Source organism: Amblyraja radiata, chromosome 26 (assembly GCF_010909765.2).
Source record: "Amblyraja radiata isolate CabotCenter1 chromosome 26, sAmbRad1.1.pri, whole genome shotgun sequence".
Taxonomy (NCBI): domain Eukaryota; kingdom Metazoa; phylum Chordata; class Chondrichthyes; order Rajiformes; family Rajidae; genus Amblyraja; species Amblyraja radiata.
The window spans coordinates 29,125,171-29,148,139 of record NC_045981.1 but is presented as its reverse complement, the minus strand read 5'-3'; the positions used below and the strand labels follow the sequence as shown (position 1 = coordinate 29,148,139).

Below are 22,969 nucleotides of genomic sequence, written 5' to 3'. Positions count from 1 at the left end.
AATTAAAAAGAACCATAGAACTTAACATAAACATCCATCACTGTGATGGAAGGCAATAAAGTTCAGTCAGTCTTCCTCCTATTGTTCACCTGTGTTTGGGGCTTTGACCCTCCGCAGTCGCCACCACGGACGGCCCGATGTACAGGCCCTCTCGTCGGGATGATCGAAGCTCTGACGTCGGGACAGATGGAGCACACTTTGCGGCTTGGAGTGCCCGAATCGGCCGCTTTCTGACCAGAGACAGTCTCTTCTCGATGTTATAGGCCGCAGGCAGGCTAGCGGTTGGAGCTCTTCTTCGGCGATCTCTGGCAAGGGATCCCTGGCTCCGGGATGGTAAACTCCATTCCACGCCTGCTGCTAGAAGCTTCGCAGACCACAGCTTCACGATGTTAAAGTCAGCAGGCCGGCGGTCGGAGCCTTTCTTCTGGCTCCGCGATGGAAGTCCGTGCCGCCCCTGCTGCTGAAGCTCTGAGCCAGTCTCCGGGAAAGGCCGCTCCAATCCAAGTTGTTACGTCGCGAGGGAGGGTGAAAATGCGACTAGAAGATAAGTCGCATTCCACTGAGCTAAGTGACTGGAAACAGTTTCCCCCTTTCCCCCACCACCCCCACATAAAAACGTACCTAGATACATTAGCACATACATTTAGACATACTAAAAAAACAAATAAAGTCGAAATGACTGACAAACTGCAGGCGAGGCTGCTGCGCGCTGCGCCACCCGATGACGTCTGCCAACCATTTCTCTATCCATGTCAATACTCTACCCCCAATACCATGTGCTCTAATTTTGCACATTAATCTCTTGTGTGGGACCTTGTCAAAGGCTTTTTGAAAGTCCAGATACACCACATCCACTGGCTCTCCCTTATCCACTCTACTGTTATATTCTCAAAAAAACCCAGGAGCTTAGTCAAGCATGATTTCCTCTTCATAAATCCATGCTGACTTTGACCGATCCTGTCACTTCTTTCCAAAAATGCGCTGCTATAACATCTTTAACAATAGACTCCAGCATCTTCCCCACTACCGATGTAAGGCTAACTGGTCTATAATTCCCTGTTTTCTCTCTCCCTCCTTTCCTAAAAAGTGGGGTTACATTGGCTACCCTCCAGTCCACAGGAACTAATTCAGAGGTTATTGGGAGGTTTTGAGACCTGTATTTGGAACGATGGATTAATAAATAGATATCTTGCTCAGAAACTGGGGAGGGGAAGGCAGCCCAGACAATTCCAACCTAATGCAGTGAACCCCGTCTTCACTATTGCAATCTTCAGCTGGTTGATCGATATGCAAGTGACCCTAGATAATGGCTTGACAAGCGATATGTTGCATTACTGTCCTATTTTACGGCATATCTTTGCCTTAATTCTGTTGCTCTATATCCATAGGAACTGTGCTCTTATTGCACTTTTAGTAAAACACAGGAACTGATTTATAACCTTTTTTGAGGGAGGGGGGGGGGGCTTATTTATTAATTCCGTTCAACTTTCAGATTTTGGGCGTATGTGACTTTTCCATTTATTTGTTTAAATATTTCGACAGTAGAGCAAGTGTAAAAGCAAAAAGTCTTGCCGTCTCTGGATTGAGAATAGTGTGTGGTAATAGATTTGTACAGCACGGAAGCAGGTCTTTCAGCCCAACTCATCCATATAGACCATGATGGGTCTGATTTGCCTCTTCCCCACAATGGTCTTTGTCTATGAAACTGTTGTTCTACAATGCAGAGAATTATATGCATCTTTTCCTTTACTCCACTGTACTTGAGTTTGACGATTGCATCTATGCATGATATAGCTGATCTGCATGGATAGCATGCAAAACAAAGCCTTTCACTGTACCTTGGTATACATGACAATAATAAACATAAACCTAAAGATGCCTTTCTCAGCCAGTCACGTTTACCTAGGCTTGGCCCACGCACCAAGTCTGTATTTCTGTGCAAATGCGTTGGTTGTCTCCAAATTATTTAGCAATCTGTGAAGGAAAGCCTGGCAAAACACAAGACATTTTAGCAAGCTGTTAGGAGGTACATTTGCCAAATAGTCTCAGCAAGATAGGAAGATGTGATTTTTTTTTTCCCCTCTCCTGATGACTTCACCATATCTGGTTGAAGAGAAGGAAATGAGATTTTATGGCTTTTGGTCTCCATAAAAGATAGCACATCGATCATTTTATGTTTCAGAATACTGGCATTATTTTTTTTTATCACATCTTCATAAATCTGGGAGACCAAATAACTAAGTTCCAATGTTAAAATTAGCAAATTCAGTTCAGCTGTCAGACATTTAGCCTTTTGCAAAGGTAGTTCACTATGTGCAAATTTCAGCATTAATTCTTGTTCCCTTGCACACAGATATATTAGTATGCTGATGTCATTCATATTCGCTCTTATTATGTTACAACTTGCCCCACTCCTAATTTATTTTGAGTAATCATTGGCAGTATGCCACGTCTCTTCCAATTGGAGATGTAACCTGACCTGTCCATCTGCTTTTGGAGGTTAAGGGGCCTCAATTCCATAATGTTTTCTTTTTAAAACCATGATTTGTAAAATCAATGCCACATACTTAATGGATCTTCATTTTCCACTGCATCACTCTTGGTCTCACAGCTTCCATCTCTGTTTCTCCATTATTACAGGGTTTTTTTTAACTGCTCCACACTTCCCATAGCTCCATTGCTTTAAAATAATTTTAAGAGTAATATTTCAGAAGCATTCAACAACTTTGTTCAAATCAGGGGTCGGCAACGTACGGCCCATGGGCCGGATCTGGCCCGTAACCCGAAATCATCCGGCCCGCAGGCGTCTTTTTTCAATTCGTTTTCGCGACCTGGGAACTGCAGCTAGTCCCGGGGCACGCAGGCGACCTGGGAACTGCAGTTAGTCCCGGGGCACGCAGGCGACCTGGGAACTGCAGCCAGTCCCGGGGCACACAGGCGACCTGGGAACTGCAGCCACCCGGGGCACGCAGGCGACCTGGGAACTGCAGCCACCCGGGGCACACAGGCGACCTGGGAACTGCAGCTAGTCCCGGGGCACACAGGCGACCTGGGAACTGCAGCCACCCGGGGCACACAGGCGACCTGGGAACTGCAGCTAGTCCCGGGGCACGCAGGCGACCTGGGAACTGCAGCCAGTCCCTGGGCACGCAGGCGACCTGGGAACTGCAGCCACCCGGGGCACACAGGCGACCTGGGAACTGCAGCCAGTCCCGGGGCACACAGGCGACCTGGGAACTGCAGCCAGTCCCGGGGCACACAGGCGACCTGGGAACTGCAGTTAGTCCCGGGGCACGCAGGCGACCTGGGAACTGCAGCCAGTCCCGGGGCACGCAGGCGACCTGGGAACTGCAGCCACCCGGGGCACGCAGGCGACCTGGGAACTACAGCCAGTCCCGGGGCACGCAGGCGACCTGGGAACTGCAGTTAGTCCCGGGGCACGCAGGCGACCTGGGAACTGCAGCCAGTCCCGGGGCACGCAGGCGACCTGGGAACTGCAGCTAGTCCCGGGGCACGCAGGCGACCTGGGAACTGCAGTTAGTCCCGGGGCACGCAGGCGACCTGGGAACTGCAGCTAGTCCCGGGGCACGCGAGGGATCTGGGAACTGCAGCTAGTCCCGGGGCACGCAGGTGACCTGGGAACTGCAGCCACCCGGGGCACGCAGGCGACCTGGGAACTGCAGTTAGTCCCGGGGACGCGAGGGATCTGGGAACTGCAGCTAGTCCCGGGGACGCGAGGGATCTGGGATCTGCAGGAAACTAATTGTAAAACACGTGAAAGCTAATGCGAAAAACAACACCAAGTGTCACACTAGTATGTATTATTACTAATTTATGTATTATTAGTATGTATTATTACTAATTACTGATTTAGTATGTATTATTATCTCCATTTATTAACTATGGCGATAGATGTGGCCCACCATCTGCTCACAGACATGGGCCCTGGCTCCTATGCAGAACAAGGTTGCTGACCCCTGGTTTAAATGAAACAAATTGCCAACAATTTTTCTGTATTTTCAGTAAGCATATAACATTGAGAAATAATGCTATTATGCAACATGTATTTGTGAGAGGTTGAAAATATTTTGGACAATTTCATTCACTTAACAGTTTTATTTTTCAAGCTTTATGTGACAGACAAGATTCGGGAATGTTTAATTGTCATGTGTTCCAGCAATGGAATATTGAAGCTATTACCAGCTGCATCTTTACAGGACCATTATCCCAATTATATACAAATAAATATGCAATAATTAATAACACTCAGCGGGTGAGGCAGCATCTATGGAGTGAAGAAATAGGTTAACGTTTCGGGTCGAGACCCTTCTTGACCCAAAACGTCACCTATTCCTTCGCTCCATAGATGCTGCCTCACCCGCTGAGTTTCTCCAGCATTTTTGTCTACCTTCGATTTTTCCAGCATCTGCAGTTCTTTCTTAAACATTAAATTAATAATGTGATACTTGGTAGCTATTAATACAGTACATGAGATGATATTTCAGCACCTCAGCTTCAATGAAAGCAAGGAGTGAAATGGTGGTGCTAAGCTAAAACTTTACTTAAGCTTCGAGTAAAATAATTTTTCAACAATAAGCTTTTATAAAGTAAACATTTGAATTATTTCTAATTGAGTTAATAGTTGAACCATGCACTGTATCATTTGGATCATTCACGGCAGCATAGATAGATATTTTCATCTATAGGAAGTGCATTTTGTCTTCATTCCATACGGTTTGAAATCAGTATTGTAAAGGCGACAGTAAGAGATGATTTCTTATGTACTGTCATTTAACATTTTGCTGGGTGGCATTTTCTTGCTGCTATTAATCTTGTGCCAAGAGCATGGGACAAAATTGTAAAAAAGAAAAGTCACAAGTGTGGATGTCAGTTTGTTATAGTGAATGTATCCAAACTAACCAGTTATTTACACAGAACTGGCCTGATCAGCAATTTGTAATTCAGCCAAATTGATGTCATGCAGAGCCATACATTCCTGGCATAGGAACGCATAATTCTGCCCCTCATGTTTGCTTGCAGTCTTCCTCCCCATGCATTTTTCAAAGATCTAATTTCCTTTCAATATGAATTTTTGAACCATACTTTAGTTTTTGGCAGAGCATTCAATATGTTTGTAACCATACTTTTTGTAGCTTTTAATTATTCAGCTTAATACTTTCTCATTCCTGTCTTGTTGATCCAGAGCTCCCCTTGTTGCTCTAACTAACCTCAGTCAGTCCAGCTGCAATTATATTGAATTGAATTTCCTTTATTGTCATTCAGACCTTTCAGTCTGAACGAAATTTCGTGCCTGCAGTTATACATACAATAATACAATAATAAACAACAGAACAGACAGTAAATACAAATTAACATCCACCACAGTGAGTCCACCAAGCACCTCCTCACTGTGATGGAGGCAAAAATCTTAGGGCTGCAGTCTCTTTCCTCCTCTTCTCCCTCTGCGCTGAGGCGATACCCCACCGGGCGATGGTATAATCAGTCCCGCGGCTCACCGAGCTCCGCGAATGGGTCGGTTCAGACACCGTGGCCCGGGGTGGTCGAAGCTGCCTCCCTCCAGTCCAGCGGACGCAGCTGTTGACGACGTCGTCCACTGGCCTGCGGCCAAACCCCGGACTCGGGTCACCGCCGCCAGAACGCCGTCTCAGCCACCGGAGCACCGTTCCAGCCCCGAGCCGGGTCGCCCTCACGTGAGCGTCTCAGCCCCGCACCAGGCGGCCCTCATGGGAGCGCCGTTACCCTCGAGCTGGGCCGCCCCCGACGGGAGCGCCGTTCCACCCTCGAGCTGGGCCGCCCCGACGGGAGCGGCGTTACCCTCGGGCTGGGCCGCCCTCACGGGAGCGCCTTTTCCCTCGGGCTGGGCCGCCCCGACGGGAGCGCCATTACCCTCGGGCTGGGCCGCCCTCACGGGAGCGCCTTTTCCCTCGGGCTGGGCCGCCCCGACGGGAGCTCCGTTTCCCTCGGGCTGGGCCGCCCCGACGGGAGCGCCGTTACCCTCGAGCTGGGCTGCCCACATGGGAGCGTCTCAGCCCCGCGCCAGGCCGCCCTCACGGGAGCGTCGTTCCAGCCCCGAGCCGGACCGCCCTCACAGGAGCGAGCCCAGGGCGAGTCCTGACAGGCTCTGCCTCCGGAGCCTCGAGGTCGCCAGCTCCGCCATTAGGCCTCAGCGCAGACGAAGGCAGAGAAGGGGGATACGACAAAAAAGTCGCATTCCCCCGAAGGAAGAGACAGCAAGCACTGTTTCAACACCCCCCCCCCCCCCCCCCCCCCACACACATAAACACAACCTAAAAACCAAAAACTTAACTACACAAAACAAAATAAACAACACAAAAAAGTAAAAACAAACGGACTGCAGGTGAGCCGCAGCCGTTCAACAGCGCCGCCACTTCTGGATATAAGACCCTAATGGGGAAAAAAAATAATTTCTCAAGTCTCTCCGGCTATACTCATCACCTGCGGGAACATTGTGAGTTACTGCTTCACATATGCTGTTCCTTTTCCATTTTAAACTAAATTGGCCATTGTCAGAGTGAGGCTAAATACAAATTGGAGGAACAGCATCTCATGCAGTGCCCTCCATAATATTTGGGACAAAGACCCATCATTTATTTATTTGCCTCTGTACTCCACAATTTGAGATTTATAATAGAAAAAAATCACATGTAGTTAAAGTGTACATTATCAGATTTTATTAAAGGCCATTTTTATACATTTTGGTTTCACCATGTAGAAATTATACATGGTCCGTCCGTCCCCGCCCCCCACTTTTTCAGAGCACCATAATGTTTGGGACACATGGTTTCACAGGCGTTTGTAAATGCTCAGGCGTGTTTAATTGCCTCCTTAATGCAGGTATAAGAGAGCTCTCGGCGCCTGGTCTTTCCTCCAATCTTTCCATCACCTTTAGAAACTTTTATTGCTGTTTATCAACATGAGGAACAGTTGTGCCAATGAAAGTCAAATAAGCCATTATGAGACTGAGAAACAAGAATAAAACTGTTAGAGATATCAGCCAAACCTTAGGCTTACTAAAATTAACTGTTTGGAACATCATAATGAAGAAAGAGAGCTTATAAATCGCAAAGAGACTGACAGGCCAAGGAAGACCTCCACAGCTGATGACCAAAGAATTCTGTCTAAATAAAGAAAAATCCCAAAACACCTGCCCGGCAGATCAGAAACACTCTTCAGGAGTCAGGTGTGGATTTGTCAATGACCACTGTCCGCAGAAGACTTCATGAACAGAAATACAGAGACTACACTGCCAGATGCAAACCACTGGTTAGCTGCAAAAATAGGATGGCCAGGTTACAGTTTGCCAAGAAGTACATAAAAGGGCAACCACAGTTCTGTAAAAAGATCTTGTGGACAGATGAGACGAAGATTAACATATCAGAGTGATGGCAAGTATGGAGGAGAGAAGGAACTGCCCAATATCCAAAGCATACCACCTTATCTGTGAAACACGGTGGTGGGGGTGTTATGGCTTGGGCATGTATGGCTGCTGAAGGTTCTGCCTCACTTATCTTCATTGATGATACAACTGCTGATGGTAGTAGCATAATGAATTCTGAAGTGTACAGACACGTCCCATCTGCTCAAGTTCAAACAAATGCCTAAAAACTCATTGGCTGGTGGTTCATTCTCCAGCAAGACAATGATCCCAACATACTGTTAAAGCAACAAAGGAGTTTTTCAAAGCTAAAAAATGGTCAATTCTTGAGTGGCCAAGTCAATCACCCGATCTGAACCCAATTGAGCATGTTTTTTATATGCTGAAGAGAAAACTGAAGGGGACTAGCCGCAAAGCAAGCATAAGCTAAAGATGGCTGCAATACAGGCCTGGCAGAGCATCACCAGAGAAGACCCAGCAACTGGTGATGTCCATGAATCACAGACTTCAAGCTGTCATTGCATGCAAAGTATATGCAACAAAATACTAAACATGACTACTTTCATTTACATGACATTGCTGTGTCCCAAACATTATGGTGCCCTGAAATGGGGGGGGGACTATGTATAAATATTGCTGTAATTTCTACATGGTGAAGCCAAAATGTATAAAAATGGCCTTTATTAAAAACTGAAAATGTGCACTATAACCACATGTGATTTTTTTCTGTTACATATCTCAAATTGTGGATTACACAGGTGAATAAATAAATAAATGGTGGGTCTTTGCCCCAAACATTATGGAGGGCTCTGTATTTCGCTTGGACAGCTTTCAGGCCAGTGGTATGAATATTGATTTCTCTCACTTCAGGTAACCCCTGCATTCCCTCTCTCTCAATCCCTCTCCCACCCAAGTTGCACTAGCTTCTCATATTCACCCTATAAACAGCTAACAATGACCTGTTTCCTTTATCATCGTTACATTCATTGTTCTTTATCTCTCCACATCACTGTCTATATCTTGTTTCCCTTATCCCATACCAGTCTGGAGAAGGGTCTCGACCCGAAACGTCACCCAGTCCTTCTCTCCAGAGATACTACCTGTCCCGCTGAGTTAGTCCAGCTTTTTGTGTCTATCTTTGGCTATAATACTCCAGCTAGAGTCACGCATCATTCTGTTTTTATTTATCGCCAAAATGCATTATTCCCCATTCTTTATTTTAAACTGCCAATACAATCTTACTGGCACTTTATTTTTGCATGCACTGGCTTCCCAGTTTTCATCACAGCTTGTTAATTCTGTTTTGCTCTCGTAGTATCAGTTTGTGTCCTTTTGTTTTTCGATGAGCTAGTGTTTCTTTTTGTTAAATTCACTGCTTCAAAGAAGTACAGAACATTCTGAATACTAATTTAAGAAACTTTAACATCCAAAAATAAACAGAATTATATCACCAGTTCATTCATGTTTGAGGGTTCTAATCTAGTAGAACATTTCCTGTTTTGATGTCCATGTGAAATGGCAGTTCAGAACCACTTGCCGTTCGTCTGCCTTATAATCTGTACCCAGTAATGTCCAATAGAATTAATTCCAAAAATGGATTTTTGATAATCGCAGGCTAAACAGAGACTGGAACCTTGCTGTCCACATAAGTGTAATAAATAGAAACTGCAGATGCTGATTTATACCAAAGATCGACACCAAATGCTGGACTAACTCAGTGGGTCAGGCAGCATCTCTGGGGAAATTGGAGAGGTGACATTTTGGGTGGGGACCCTTCTTCCGATTACATAAATGCATGTGTGGCTATTTTTCTCGACATAAGGCATTTACCATGTATTTACCTAGATAATGTCATAAAGTGATACAGTGTGAAACAGGCCCTTCTGCTCAACTTGTCCACACCGGCCAACATGTCCCATCTACACTAGTCCCACTTGCCTGCGTTTGGTCCATATCCCTACAAACCTGTCTTATCCATGTACTTGCCTAACTGCTTCTTAAGCATTGGGATAGTCCCAGCCTCAACTACTTCCTGTGACAGCTTGTTCCATACACCCACCACTCTGTGTGAAAATGTTAATGCTACCCCTCAGATTCCTATTGAACCTTTCCCCTTTACTTTAAAGCTATGTCCTCGTGTTCTCGATTCCCCTACTCTGGGCAAGAGACTCTGTGTATCTACCCAATCTATTCCTCTCATGATTTTATACACCTCTATAAGATTGGCCCTCATCTTTCTGCGCTCCAGGGAACAGAGTCCCAGCCCTCTCAACCTCTCCCTTCATCTTGGTGAGACCGCATTTAGAACCTCCCAGCTTCTATACTCAATGCTCTGACTGATGAAAGCCAGTGTACCAAAAGCTTCTTTGACCACCTTATCTATCTGCAACTCGACCTTCAAGGAACCATGCACCTGCACCTAGATCCTTCTGCTCTACAACACTCCCCAGTGCTTTACCATTCACTGTGCAGGTCCTACCCATGTTAGACTTCCTAAAATGCAACACCTCATGTTTCTCTGCATTAACCATTCCTCAGCCCACCTGGCCAATCGATCAAGATCCTGCTACAATTTATCGCAACCATCTTCACTATCTGCAAAACCACACACTTTTGTATCATCAGCAAACTTGCTAGTCTTGCCATGTATGTTCGCATCCAAATCATTGATGTAGATGACAAACAGTAACGGGTCAGCACCAAACCTTGAGGCACACCACTAGTCACAGGCCTCAAGTCCGAGAAGTAACCTTCAACCATCACCCTCTCCTTCCATTAAGCCAATTTTCTATCCATTCAGCTATCTCTCCTTGGATCCCATGCGATCAAGCCTTCCATGGCAGCCAGCCATATGGAATCTTTTCGAATTCCTTATTGAAATCCATGTATACAACATCTACAGCCCTGCTCTCATCGACCTTTTTGGTCACGTCTTCAGAAAACTCAAAACAGATTTGTGAGACATGACCGCCTACGTACAGAACCATGCTGACTATCCCTAGTCAGCATTTGTCCATCCAAATGTCTGCTTATCCTATCCCTCAGAATACCCACCAGTAACTGGAAAAAAGGAATAGGTGAGAAGGGTCTCTACATGAAACTTCACCTATACATTTTATCCATAGATGCTGACTGACCTGCTGAATTACTTCAGCTTTTCGTGTCTATCTTCGGTTTAAACCAGCATCTGCAGTTCTTTCCTACACATGTTTCAACAAATAGTTTATTATGTTATTTTCTCCCTCCTTTGTCTTGAGGTTGGGTTGGTTCAATGTCTGTAAATAATGACAGTGCCACAGTCATTATATAAAAAATCATAGGATGTTACTCTGTAATTATTTGTGTTTGTCTAATTTGCTGCCCAAATTGTATCACCGCTTTGTATTTAGCAGACATTGGAAGTGGTTTAGGGAGGTGTGAATTTTGATGACCTCTGATTCCACTGGGGCAACAGCTTGCATTTTGCAAGTTTCTGATGATTTCAGTTCCTTGATGTTAAATTTGTTGTTTACCAGTTGGCTCACTCTTCAAGATAAGTGTATTGCATTCGCCAGTTATTTTGCATTAGTGTATCGGGGATATACTTTAGTCTTAAAGCAGCAGCTTTGATTTAACGGTGATGTTCCTTTTTTTTTGCGATTCTGTATAAGCCTTCCATTGACGGCATAAACCATTTGTTTGTTTCTCACAGGGACCGACATTGCTGCAGGAGAGGAGGTAGCCATCAAACTGGAATGTGTGAAAACCAAACACCCCCAATTGCACATTGAGAGCAAGATCTACAAGATGATGCAAGGAGGAGGTAGGTGTTTTATTTACTGTGTTTGCCATGTTGGTTTTATATCTTCAGAATTGTGAGGTTGTATTCATATTTGCTTATGTACTTGAAATGACCTTATAGTCCTTATAAGGCCATTATAGACTACTTATAGTCGTCTTCTTCTTATCGAGTCCACACACAAGATTAGAAGTTGTTCAGTCAGAGCTGAACACACTTCTCGGCATCTACATACAATGGTTTCTGTCTTGCTCTTCTTGTGCGTGGTGGTGGAAAGATTGGTGAAAACAGGGCCGCGACGTGAATGCTCTTTCCTTGACCCCACCTTTTAGTTATAGTACCCGATGATTAATATGAAGTCACTTCAAGGAGAAAATTAACTCTGTTGCAATTTTCGTTTCAAGAATCTAGATTCTAGAGTGTTTAATTGTCATGGAGCACTGCCACATAAACATGTTGCAGTGCTCTAGTTTACTCTGCTTGCAGGATTTTGATCCTTGGCTCCAAGTTGTGCAGGACTTTGTGGTACCAAGTTTGATCAGTTAAATGAGGAAGAATGATAGATTCGCTTTCACGGGCTTCTTCTTTCGTGTCCATCTCCCTTTCTTTCTTTTAAATCTTTTTATTCGTTTTTTTCAAAGACAAAACAACAACAACAACAAAAAGTAATAATAATACACAACAATGATATGGATACATAAGGATCAGGATAACATTAACAACAGGTATAACCTAAATATGAGTCCGGTGTCAAAATACACATTGAATATAGACCTCCCGGTCTCTATGTAAATATAGCTAAGTGTTTAAAAGAGAACTTGTGTATATATAAAAACAAAAAGATAAAAAGAAAGAAGAAAAAAAAAAAGAGAAAAACAAAACCCCCTAAACTAGAAAAAAAAAGCAAAACAGAATCTGGGCTGCAAAGAATTTCAACAATTTAAGTCCCTGTTTGTCATCAAGTCCGTTCCACCGTATAAAGTTAAAGAATTATTATAACAGTTGGAGAGGGGACAATTTATGTTGTGTGAAAATATTGAATAAAGATTCCCCAAGTCCTATCAAATTCAACAATGTCACTCCTAATTTTTTCTAGATTTAAACATGATATAGTTTCAGAGTACCAATGGAGTGTGGTCGGAGGATTAGAGTCTTTCCATTTAAATAAAATAGATCTTCTGGCAATTAATGTGGTAATGTGGCAATCAGCCGATGGGCGGAATGGGACAGATGAGTAGAATCTAATATTGGTAGCCCAAAAATAGCAGTAATAGGATGAGGTTGTAAATCAATACCTAAAACTACAGAAATAGTATCAAAAATTTCTTTCCAATATTTTTCCAAAAGTGGGCAGGACCAAAACATATGGATTTATATGACCATAAAAACGAGCTAACTTATCTTTTGACATACAATTCAAGGTGATTCACAGACCTCGTATCAGAGCGTGTCTTGCACACATTGAGGAAGTATTAACTAATTGAAGAATCCTCTCCCATTTCTCTATAGGTAGAGACATTCGGAGTTCCCTTTTCCAGTCATTCTTCATTTTATCAAATGTATCTATTTGTAATTTCAAAATCGTTATTAAACCTTTCTGATAAGGGTTCAAATGTAAATTTTTTTCCAAGATTTCGGTTTGATGTGGTAAGGGGAAAAAAGGGTAGAGAAGCCTTCAAAAAAACATCCAATTTGTAAATATCTAAAGAAATGTGAGTTACGTAGATTATATTTAATGGAGAGTTGTTCAAAGGACATAAAACAACCATTCAAAAACAAATCACGAAAAGCTGCTAATCCCTTCCTCTTCCATCACAGAAAGGCTTGATCAGTACTAGGAGGTTTGAAGAAAAAATTAGATATGATAGGACTCGATAAGATAAAATCATTCAATCCTAAAATCTTACGAAATTGAAACCATATTCGGAATGTATGTCTTATTATTGGGTTAGTCGCATATCTATTCAATCTCGTAATTGTAAAAGGCACCGAGGCCCCTAGAATAGAAGGTAGACAAAAATGCTGGAGAAACTCAGCGGGTGCAGCAGCATCTATGGAGCGATGGAAATAGGCAACGTTTCGGGGCGAAACCCTTATGAACCCTTCTCAAGGGTAGAAAAAACTAAACTGAAAGCAAAAGTCCACCCCCCCCCCCCCGCACCCATGCAAAGCCCGAAACTGACCAGTGGACAGTCGGTACGCTACCTAATCCCTCCCCTACCCGCATCACTCCTAATGACAGCTCCCAACGTAAAAAGAAGATATATTTACCACTCAATAGGCAAAATGAATTAATGTTATGGTTAAAAAGTGCATGTTAACTCTGAAAAACAAGAGCTACATCTTATTATTTATCCAAGGTCAAAATATGAAAAACAAGAACTGCTTCACTTTGTTTGTCTAAAGACGGGGGGGAAATCCTTCGATGGACTTTTTAAAAGTAGAAGAGCTATCAAAGAAGATCTTAAAAGTTAATATATAATACCATTACATTAAATTAACAGTATCTTGGAGAAGGTAAAAGTTGTGGTTTGATACCATCATACTAAAAATGTTTAAAGTAATTAAAGAATAACTCATCCAATTAAATTCTTAATCATTTACAAAATGATATATTGTCAAAATAAATCTCAAATTGTAACTTAATGAACTATCAGGAACTCCCCATCGCGGCTTCAGCCCCATAAGCCTCCAGGAAGCTGGAAGCTTCTTGCGGATTGTTAAAAAATCAGTTGTTACCATTAAAGAGTCGTATACGCAGTCTAGCTGGATAGAGGAAGGCGGGGCGCAACTATTTCTTAAACAACTCAGACATTACACTATGGAAAGACTTTCTCAATCCCATTAGCTCACGGTTGTAATCTGGAACAAACTGAAACTTGCATCCTTCATATTCAACCATGCCCAACTTTTTTGCTGCTCAGAGAATATTCTCCTTCATCTGCAAAAAGTGAAACCGAACGATCAAATGTCTCGGTTTATCTTGGAGACCAGACTTCTTCCCGATCCTGTGTGCGTTATCCAAAATTGGAAGCTTTTCATAGTGCTCGGTGTTGAAAGTCTCCTTTATCATTTTAGAGGCATATTTTATAACATTATCCCCTTTTGACCCTCAGGCAAACCAACAATTTGCAAATTCAGTCGACGGCTTCTGTTTTCCAGATCCATGTTTTTAATCTTGTATTGCTCAAGTGCCCGAGTATTTTCATTCACTTTCCGTTCCAGGTTTTCAATCTTCAAATCTCTTTCCTGGCAAGTTGTCAATTTGTTCCTTCTGTTCACGAGATTCATCTTGTAACATAATCAGCTTGTCTTGAACTTCCTTCAATTTGCTTGAAATTCCATTCATCGTTTCTTCCAAACTGCAGAATCTTGTTTTCATTTCTCCGTTCATTTTCAATATTGCTTCTAAGATACCAGAATCAGAAGCTGCGCCTTCCCCACGCTCCTTCCTTGGAGAAGCTCTTTTTCCTCTTGTCTCCATCCTTTACACGATTGAAGCGTATAAAAGTGTTATCAACACTTTAAGAAAGGTTAGACCGTGCCTTGAAGTCAAGTAATAACAAGTAACATTGAAAGAGTGGTAAGCAAGAAGTTAAAAGTTGAAAGAGCAAACGAAGTTACAACCTTTACAGCATGTTGCCATAGGAGAGTCCGTCCATGTGTCAAATGTTGACATCGCTGTCATCATCCATCCTGAAAAAGGACGCAAGCTTCCGACGACAATCGGTGGGAGTCATCACTTGTTGCAATGGTGGTGAGAGCAGAATTAGCTCAGGATACTTCCAGTTTCCAGTCCCGCGACGTGGTCGCTTCTGCTCTGGGGCCGCTTTCACAGTAAATACAGAAGAATGGCATGCAAAAAGTTACAAAGTGGGTTCAGTGCATTTAGAACCACAGCTGTAGAGAAACAGACTTGACTACCCTACTCCCCCCTCTCATTAATTTTTTTTCAATTCCCTCCTTGAATACAGGTCCGCTCTATGGTGTCTTTGGTTCACGTGGTAAAACTATCATGGATAGGTGCATGGGCTGAGGCACCTACAGCATTGCCTTCTTGGTCTCATTTATAGTCACATTCTCTGACCTCTGTCAATGCTGAATTCTGCAGCACTTAATCTAAGATTGATCGCTTGGATGAGGTGCTTTTTTACCCGATTAACCCACCTCAACACAGAAGTAGGCCACCCAGATGTGTTTTTAGACACAAGGGAATGCAGATACCGGAATCATATGTAGAACGCAAAGTGCTGCAGTAACACAGTGGGTCAGACGGCTTCTCTGGCGGACAAGGACGGGTGATGTCTCACGTCAGGACCCTTCCTCAGATTCCCAAGTCTGCAGAAGTGTCCCAACCCAAAATGTCATCTATCCATGTTCTTCAGAAATGCTGCACAAGTTATTGTGCTACATTGAGTTACTCCAGCACTTTGTGTTCATGTGTCATGATCTTGATATTGATGTCCTGTTTTAAAGTGAAATATTTTTTTCATGAGGGAAAATGCGTGTATCTGTTTGGCTAATCAGGTATTGATTGGATTGTCGTTATCTTACAGAAATATATTTCACACCAAGTATTTATCACTGATTTCTCTTCCATGCTTGCTACGGGATTGTTGCTTGGTAACCCAGTGTTTTTTAGTATTGTTCAGCGGCTGTCATTAGTGGATGATTCGCCGTCGTGAGGTTGAGTGGAGCAGTCACGATCGGGAAGGAAATATCTCTCTTTTGTTTTTGTTGCTGTTTAGTAAAACAGCCTTAGTCTGCAATTGTGATAAAATGGTGTAACACACCCACTGGACGTGGGACATTTCTGTTTACTCTGTAGTTGTGTTTACTCTTGAAGTTGTGTTCTTCCTTCAGTGAACAAATCCAAAATACTTTGCTGTGCTCGAACAGTTTAAGATAACCAAATATAATAGAAAACGATTAATATTTACAGCTGCAAAATTAATATTAGCTCCATCTTTTATTGTTAGACACAGTTTTTAAATAACATCAAGATATTTTGCCCACATTTTCAAGTCATTAGATTAGATGGACAATTACTTCAAAATGTGGCAACATTTTAGCAACCTTTTAAAAAAATTGAATAAACCAAAATTTGGCACAAACCTTAGGATAAGACTGGACATTGGTAACAGTATAGTTGAGGATGGGGATTGTGATTAAATAAAGTGTAAATAAGTGAGTGCGAGTTTGTTTTTATTTCTTGGTGAGTGGGTTTCTCTGGTGAAGTTAAGTAAACCAATGATTTGTTTTTAACTAATACCCCCTCATTATTTCAATTCTTTATATCGTGGAAGACCATTTATTAGCTTTTTGTTTTTTTTCAAATTGTTCTTCACTCTCATTGACGGCCTGAAATCAGCCAAGTGTACAAGTGAGTAATCAGTGGTTTGAATCTTAAGCCGTTTCCTTTTGAAATATTTGTTATATTGAGAGAGATTTCTATGTTTATAATTGTACACAGATCCATCACCGATTTTCCTGCACCCTTAGTTCCAGAGCCTTTCTGGATTATCCTTTTGCCAGACCAACAGAGGTCACGGCCTCCAAGAGGGTCGTATATGGGGGAGTGGGGGGAAAGGGGCGATACACTGGCCTGCAAAGTTGGCCCTGGGAATGGATCTGCCGGCTTCCAAAGCCCCCGCTGCAGGGGGCAAATTCGGCCTGCCGAATGGGCACGGAAGTCCCGATGAGGTTGAGAGTGTCCGTCTCACTCGGCCTAGGCGACACATTTTCGGGGGGGGGGGGGGGGGGGGGGGGGGGGGAAGATACTTCAAGTGCACTCTCGTCATTTTGTCCAGATTAAAGCTGCCAGAAAATCGACAGCGGAACTGTAATAAAATCTAACTTAGAACTTGGTATTTAAGTAAGGCTTCTGAAACTCAATTTCAAACTTAATAAGAATGCAATTCCACAAATGCTTGAGCTTTCTTTGTGCTCACTTGTCTTAAATTACTTTCTGTTCTAGTTGGGATCCCCACCATCAAGTGGTGTGGTGCAGAGGGAGATTACAATGTGATGGTGATGGAACTGCTTGGACCAAGTCTTGAAGATCTCTTTAACTTCTGTTCCCGTAAATTCAGCCTAAAGACAGTTCTCCTCCTTGCTGATCAGATGGTAAGAAATATTCCTGTCTGTAGCTTCTGTGTGAAGGTGTATGCAATTGCCAGCAAAAGGCTAAAAGTGATATTTTTCTCCTTTCCAGTTTGCATCCATTTTCAACCTCCTGATATAATATGTGCCTTTCTTTCCAGCAACTATCAATATATTATATTGAGGTGAAAAGATTTGTGAAAGAATCAATGTGATGCTTCAGGGCTACAAGGGGTAAAATATGGCTTTTTGATTGCTGGTTCCCATCTGTGGGAACCCCAGAGGTTTCAGTTGTGGAAATATGCTAAGTGGAAACTAGGTTGCTTCTCGACCAAAAACGGAGCAAGGATTGAAGAACCCCTCTCCAAGAACACTTGGTTGACTACACTACGTTTTGCATCAATGCAAATTGCTTTGGGTATACGTTGATGCAGAGGTGCCAAGATTTCTGGGGAGTCCAATGTCCGTCTGATCCCCACATGCAGTTTGAAATCCATTGTCTTGTGAAAGTAGGCTCTTCCAGTTGTGCTGCCCAAACATAAACAATGAACAGTGCAGGACCTTTGATTAGTTTGTTTTAAAATTCGGAAGGGTTACACTGTCGGCTGTTTGTGTTTTATCCAATTGCATTTTGCTCCTCTGTTGTAGTCTGCTGGTAAAGCCAACCTAATTGCATTATTTACAAATTGGCAAGATGGTAAATGGGGAGGCGTGGTTAGGTAAGGTATAAGGTGATAAAGAGGGAACATTATTATATAGGGTGGTGCAGTGGGAGAGTTGCTGCCTTACAGCGCCAGAGACCCAGGTTCGATCCTGACAACGGGTAGATTCAAGATTCAATTTAATTGTCACATGTACCAATTAAGGTACAGTGAAATTGTACCTTAAGTACACTCGAAGAGCCTGTTTCCGCTCTGTATCTCAAGTCTAAATTGATGCATTGGGGGGGGGGGGGGGGAATGTGTGTGGAGGCTTGAACATATAGGTTTCCAACTTTGGTCTACAACAGTTCCTGTTTATATCAATAATGACAGGATTAGGAATTCTGAAACAATGGCTTATTTCAATGAATGCCGACTGGAGTTTTGCTCCGAACTGAATTCGAGTTAAACTTCCTTTTGTCCCTGTGTTACTTTTTGTAAGATTGGTTGATGGGCTGGAATGGGCGAAGATGGATGGAAAAGATACCAGTCCCGTCTTATTTCAGAGATACAACATTGGAACGGGCCCTTTGGCCCACTGAGTCCACTCCTACCATCAATCACCCGTTCACACTAGTTCTATGTTATCCTACTTTTTCAACAACTCCTTGAAAGCTGGGGCAATAAACAGAGGACAATTAACCTACAAACACGCACGTCTGGGATGTGGGAGGAAACCGGAGCACCTGGGGGAAACCCAAGCAGTCACGGAGAACATGCAAACTCCACACAGGCAATGTCCAAAGTCAGAATCGAACCCATGTCTCTGGTGTTGTGAGGCAAGGATGGTACCAGCTGTGCTTCTGTTCTGCCCAAAAGTGAGTCTTCCTGCAGGAAACTTGCAAGATGGTCTCACCCGCTTTCTAACGATGGGGGGGGGGGGGGTGTGGGAGTTTGGCCGCAAGGGTGCACGATTCAATTCTACATCAGAGGGCTCTCTGACCTTTCTCTTACAAATCTATGTCTCTTTGTATTTAGATCAGCAGAATTGAGTTCATTCATTCAAAGAATTTCATCCACCGCGATGTGAAACCGGACAACTTCCTAATGGGACTGGGAAAGAAAGGCAACCTGGTCTACATTATTGACTTTGGGCTAGCAAAAAAGTACCGGGACGCACGAACACATCAACATATACCGTATCGTGAAAATAAGAACCTTACAGGAACGGCTCGATACGCCTCCATAAATACACACTTGGGAATAGGTAGGCATGTTATCGTCATGTTGCTTGGATTTCCAGTAATTATTCTTTGCATTTCATGCACATATTTGTGATATTGAAATCCCAATCCTTAAACATTATTTTTCTCCAATCAGCAGGTCATTTAGATTTAGGTTTATTATGTATTACGTCTACCGAGGTGCAGTAAAAATTTTGTTTTGCATGTTACCCAATAAAATCACAGAGAATACTGTAGATAAATGCAATCAAGTCAAACTCAAATACAATAGGTAGAGCAAAGGGGGGAATACAGAGTGCAGAATATAGTTCTCAGCATTGTAGGGAATCAGTTCCATAGACAATGTATTTAAGAAGGAACTGCAGATGCTGGAAAATCGAAGGTACACAAAAGTGCTGGAGAAACTCAGCAGGTGCAGCAGCATCTATGGAGCGAAGGAAATAGGCAACGTTTCGGCCCGAAACATTGCCTATTTCCTTCGCTCCATAGATGCTGCTGCACCCGCTGAGTTTCTCCAGCATTTTTGTGTACCATAGACAATGTAGTTTTCCCAATGGGGTGCAGGTGAATCAGGCAGTACCTTAGCGTTTGGAAGTGCTCTTCAGAAGCCTGAAAGATGGTTGTAGGATGACTCCATCCACTGCACCATGATGCGAGGATTTGCAGCTTTATGAAGCATGACAAGCTTTAGTCTTGTTGCTTACGATGCTGCAGTTGTACTTCTAAGCTGTTAATTTATATAAAGCAAGTTGAAAATGTCCAAAAACATTTTAAAAGCACGATAGAAACATAACTACTTCTGTCAGACAAATAATATATTTAGTAAATTTTAAGATAAAGGGGATTTTAACGCAGGTAACTCTAAAGCTTTTGCGCTGTGATCTTTCACAACAAAATCCAGTTTCGAAAGACCTAAATAATTGGTGCAAATATGAAGCGATTTTGATATTTGCTGTGCAATATTTTTCCAGGCTGATGTGCACTTTTCTTTTCCAGAGCAAAGTCGACGTGATGATCTGGAGTCTCTAGGCTATGTTTTGATGTACTTTAACTTGGGGTCACTGCCTTGGCAAGGTCTGAAGGCAGCAACAAAAAGGCAGAAATATGAGCGCATTAGTGAAAAGAAAATGTCAACGCCCATTGAATCTCTCTGCAAAGGTTACTCGTGTAAGTGAAAATTTTAAGTAAAGGCCAAAATGTCAGCAAAAGACCTTGACTAACAGTGGTGCTCGTAAAGATTTATAATCCAATCATGTGTCCTTTGTTAATATTTTTGTTTTTCTGTCAGATTATTGTAATTTGTCGTAATAGATTCTGGGAAGTAAGCCCTAATTTATAATTACAACATAGTTACTAGTATGACTTGATACTTCTCAAAATTTGATAGTTGTGAAAGATGGCCCCGGGCTACTTATCACATGACACTATTTTCTTTGAGCTGAATCTCTTCATGCTCAGTCTAGCTCCTGCAAGGCAATGCATCACCAGATTCTTTCTGCATTTATCCAATGTTCAGGCTCGTACAAGGCCAGTGTTTAATTTTGGTCCCTAATTAGCCTGAGACGGTGGTGGTGAGTCATTGCCTGGGACTACCACAATGCTTCTGGTGCAGGTGCTCCCACTGTTAGCACCGAGAGTTCTGCCTCCAAGCCTAGTCGTATTATTGTCTGCAAGCGTCCAGGCCCGACGTTATAGGCCCTTTCGGGTGGATTTAGAAGCACCCATGGCGCTGCCTGAACTGTACAAGTCATTGGTGAGACCACACTTTGAGATCGGGAAGGAACTGCAGATGCTGCTTTCTACCGAAGAAAGACATAAAATGCTGGAGTAACTCGGTGTGTCATGCAACATCTCTGGAGAAAAAGTATAGGTGACATATCTGGTCGGAACCCTTCTTCAGACTCTTGGAGTTTTGATCACCCAGCTATAGGAAGGACGTCATTAAATTGGAATGATTGCGGATGTGTATCTCAGTCTGAGGAAGATCCTCGGCCCAAAACTTCACCAATCCATGTTATCCAGAGATGTTACCTGACCTGCTAAGTTACTGCAGCACTTTTTAAAACCAGCATCCACAATTCCTTGTTTAAGCCAGCATCCACAATTATTGTGCTTCCTTCATCATAGAGAGTGGTGAATCTCTGGAACTCCCTGCCACAGAGGGTAGTCGAGGCCAGTTCATTGGCTATATTTAAGAGGGAGTTAGATGTGGCCCTTGTGGCTAAGGGGATCAGAGGGTATGGAGAGAAGGCAGGTACGGGATACTGAGTTGGATGATCAGCCATGATCATATTGAATGGCGGTGCAGGCTCGAAGGGCCGAATGGCCTACTCCTGCACCTAATTTCAATGTCTATGTTTCTATAGAGAAAAATCCTTGAACTTTGGAGATCTTGAAACTAACATTTAATTTAATAATTCCACTCATCGAAACGTACAGCATAGAAAGAGGCCCTTTGGCCAAACCCGTCCATGATCACCAAATTGCCCCATCTAATCTAGTCCTATTTGCTCAAGTTTGGGGCATATTCCTCCTAACCTTTCCTATCCATGTACCTGTCAAGTGTCTTTTAAATGCTGTTAGAATATCCGCCTCAATTACCTCCTGTGGCAGCTTGTTCCATATAACCACCACCCACAGTGAAACAGTCGTCCCTCAGGTTTATTTCTTGCCCCTCTTAACTTTAACATATGTCCTTGATATTTTTTGATTTCCCCCTACCCTGAGTAAAGATGCTGCACATTCACCTTATCTATTCCCCTCAAGATTTTATACACCTGTATAAGATCACCCTTCAGCCTCATGCACTCCTAGGAATAAAGTCTTAACCTGGCCGATCTCTTCCTGTGGCTCAGCCCCTCGAGTTCTGGCAACATCTTTGTGAATTGGCTACATGAAATAGAGCAAGGGTTGAATAACTCGTATTTCAGGTAGTTTTGATAAGCTTTGTTGATTTAATATTAACCACCTCCTACTGGTCCGACAAACATTAAATTTAATTTTGAGCCCTTTCTGTCGGTAATATGGTGGTACATAGTAAATCCAAGTTTGGAACTGTAACCATTTACTGTGACTTTTTCTCATTTCCTCTCAGCCGAGTTTGCTACTTACTTGAACTTCTGCCGCTCCCTGCGTTTCGATGACAAACCAGACTACTCGTACTTAAGGCAATTATTTCGAAACCTTTTCCACCGACAAGGCTTCTCTTACGACTATGTCTTTGACTGGAACATGCTCAAATTTGTACGTTTGATTTGTGTTTTCAGCAACTGTTCTATGTTTTGTATAAATTCATACTTTAGTTCTACTTTAGAATTGGAAATGTAGTTCATAATGCGGTAATCCTTCAGACTGATTTGGGGGGGGGGGGGGGGTGGAAGAGAGAAACCTGGAAGAAAGGAGCGGCAGGACAAAGCCTGCAGGTATGGGTTGGGCAGCTTATAACCAAAGGATATGAGTATTGAAATCTCCGATTTTAGCTAACCCTGGGCCCCACCTGTACTCGCACCTACAGTATTTCAAAGACATTTTGATCTATTTTCACTTCTGTTTTGTTTCCCCTCTCTTGAACAATTAGCACAGAAGCATTGAAAAGAAAATCTGATCTTTCTAGCTGTGAGTGCAGGACTTCAGATTAACAATATTTGCACGATGGAACTGTTAGAACCTGATAAAGTTTTAAAAGTCGTTTGCGTAGGAAAGAACTGCAGATGCTGATTTAAATCGAGTAAATATCAAGTTTTTTTGGGGGGGGGGGTCCCTTCTCTTAGTCATATAGCATGAAAAT

General features: G+C 43.0%; 1 protein-coding gene across 4 annotated transcripts in view; it reads left to right on the top strand.

The window, feature by feature from the left end:
- The window catches only part of csnk1d (casein kinase 1 delta), a 49,468-nt gene that overhangs the window by 7,277 nt on the left and 19,222 nt on the right, over window positions 1-22,969 (top strand). For 2 of the 4 annotated variants that reach the window (XM_033044584.1, XM_033044582.1), the window contains exons 2-7: window positions 11,109-11,219; window positions 16,567-16,578; window positions 17,173-17,321; window positions 18,977-19,205; window positions 20,179-20,349; window positions 22,277-22,425. In XM_033044584.1, coding sequence (XP_032900475.1) covers window positions 11,109-11,219; window positions 16,567-16,578; window positions 17,173-17,321; window positions 18,977-19,205; window positions 20,179-20,349; window positions 22,277-22,425 — 821 coding nt within the window. The remainder of the gene's footprint in view (window positions 1-11,108; window positions 11,220-16,566; window positions 16,579-17,172; window positions 17,322-18,976; window positions 19,206-20,178; window positions 20,350-22,276; window positions 22,426-22,969) is intronic. The other 2 variants (XM_033044585.1, XM_033044583.1) reach the window with 1 other exon arrangement.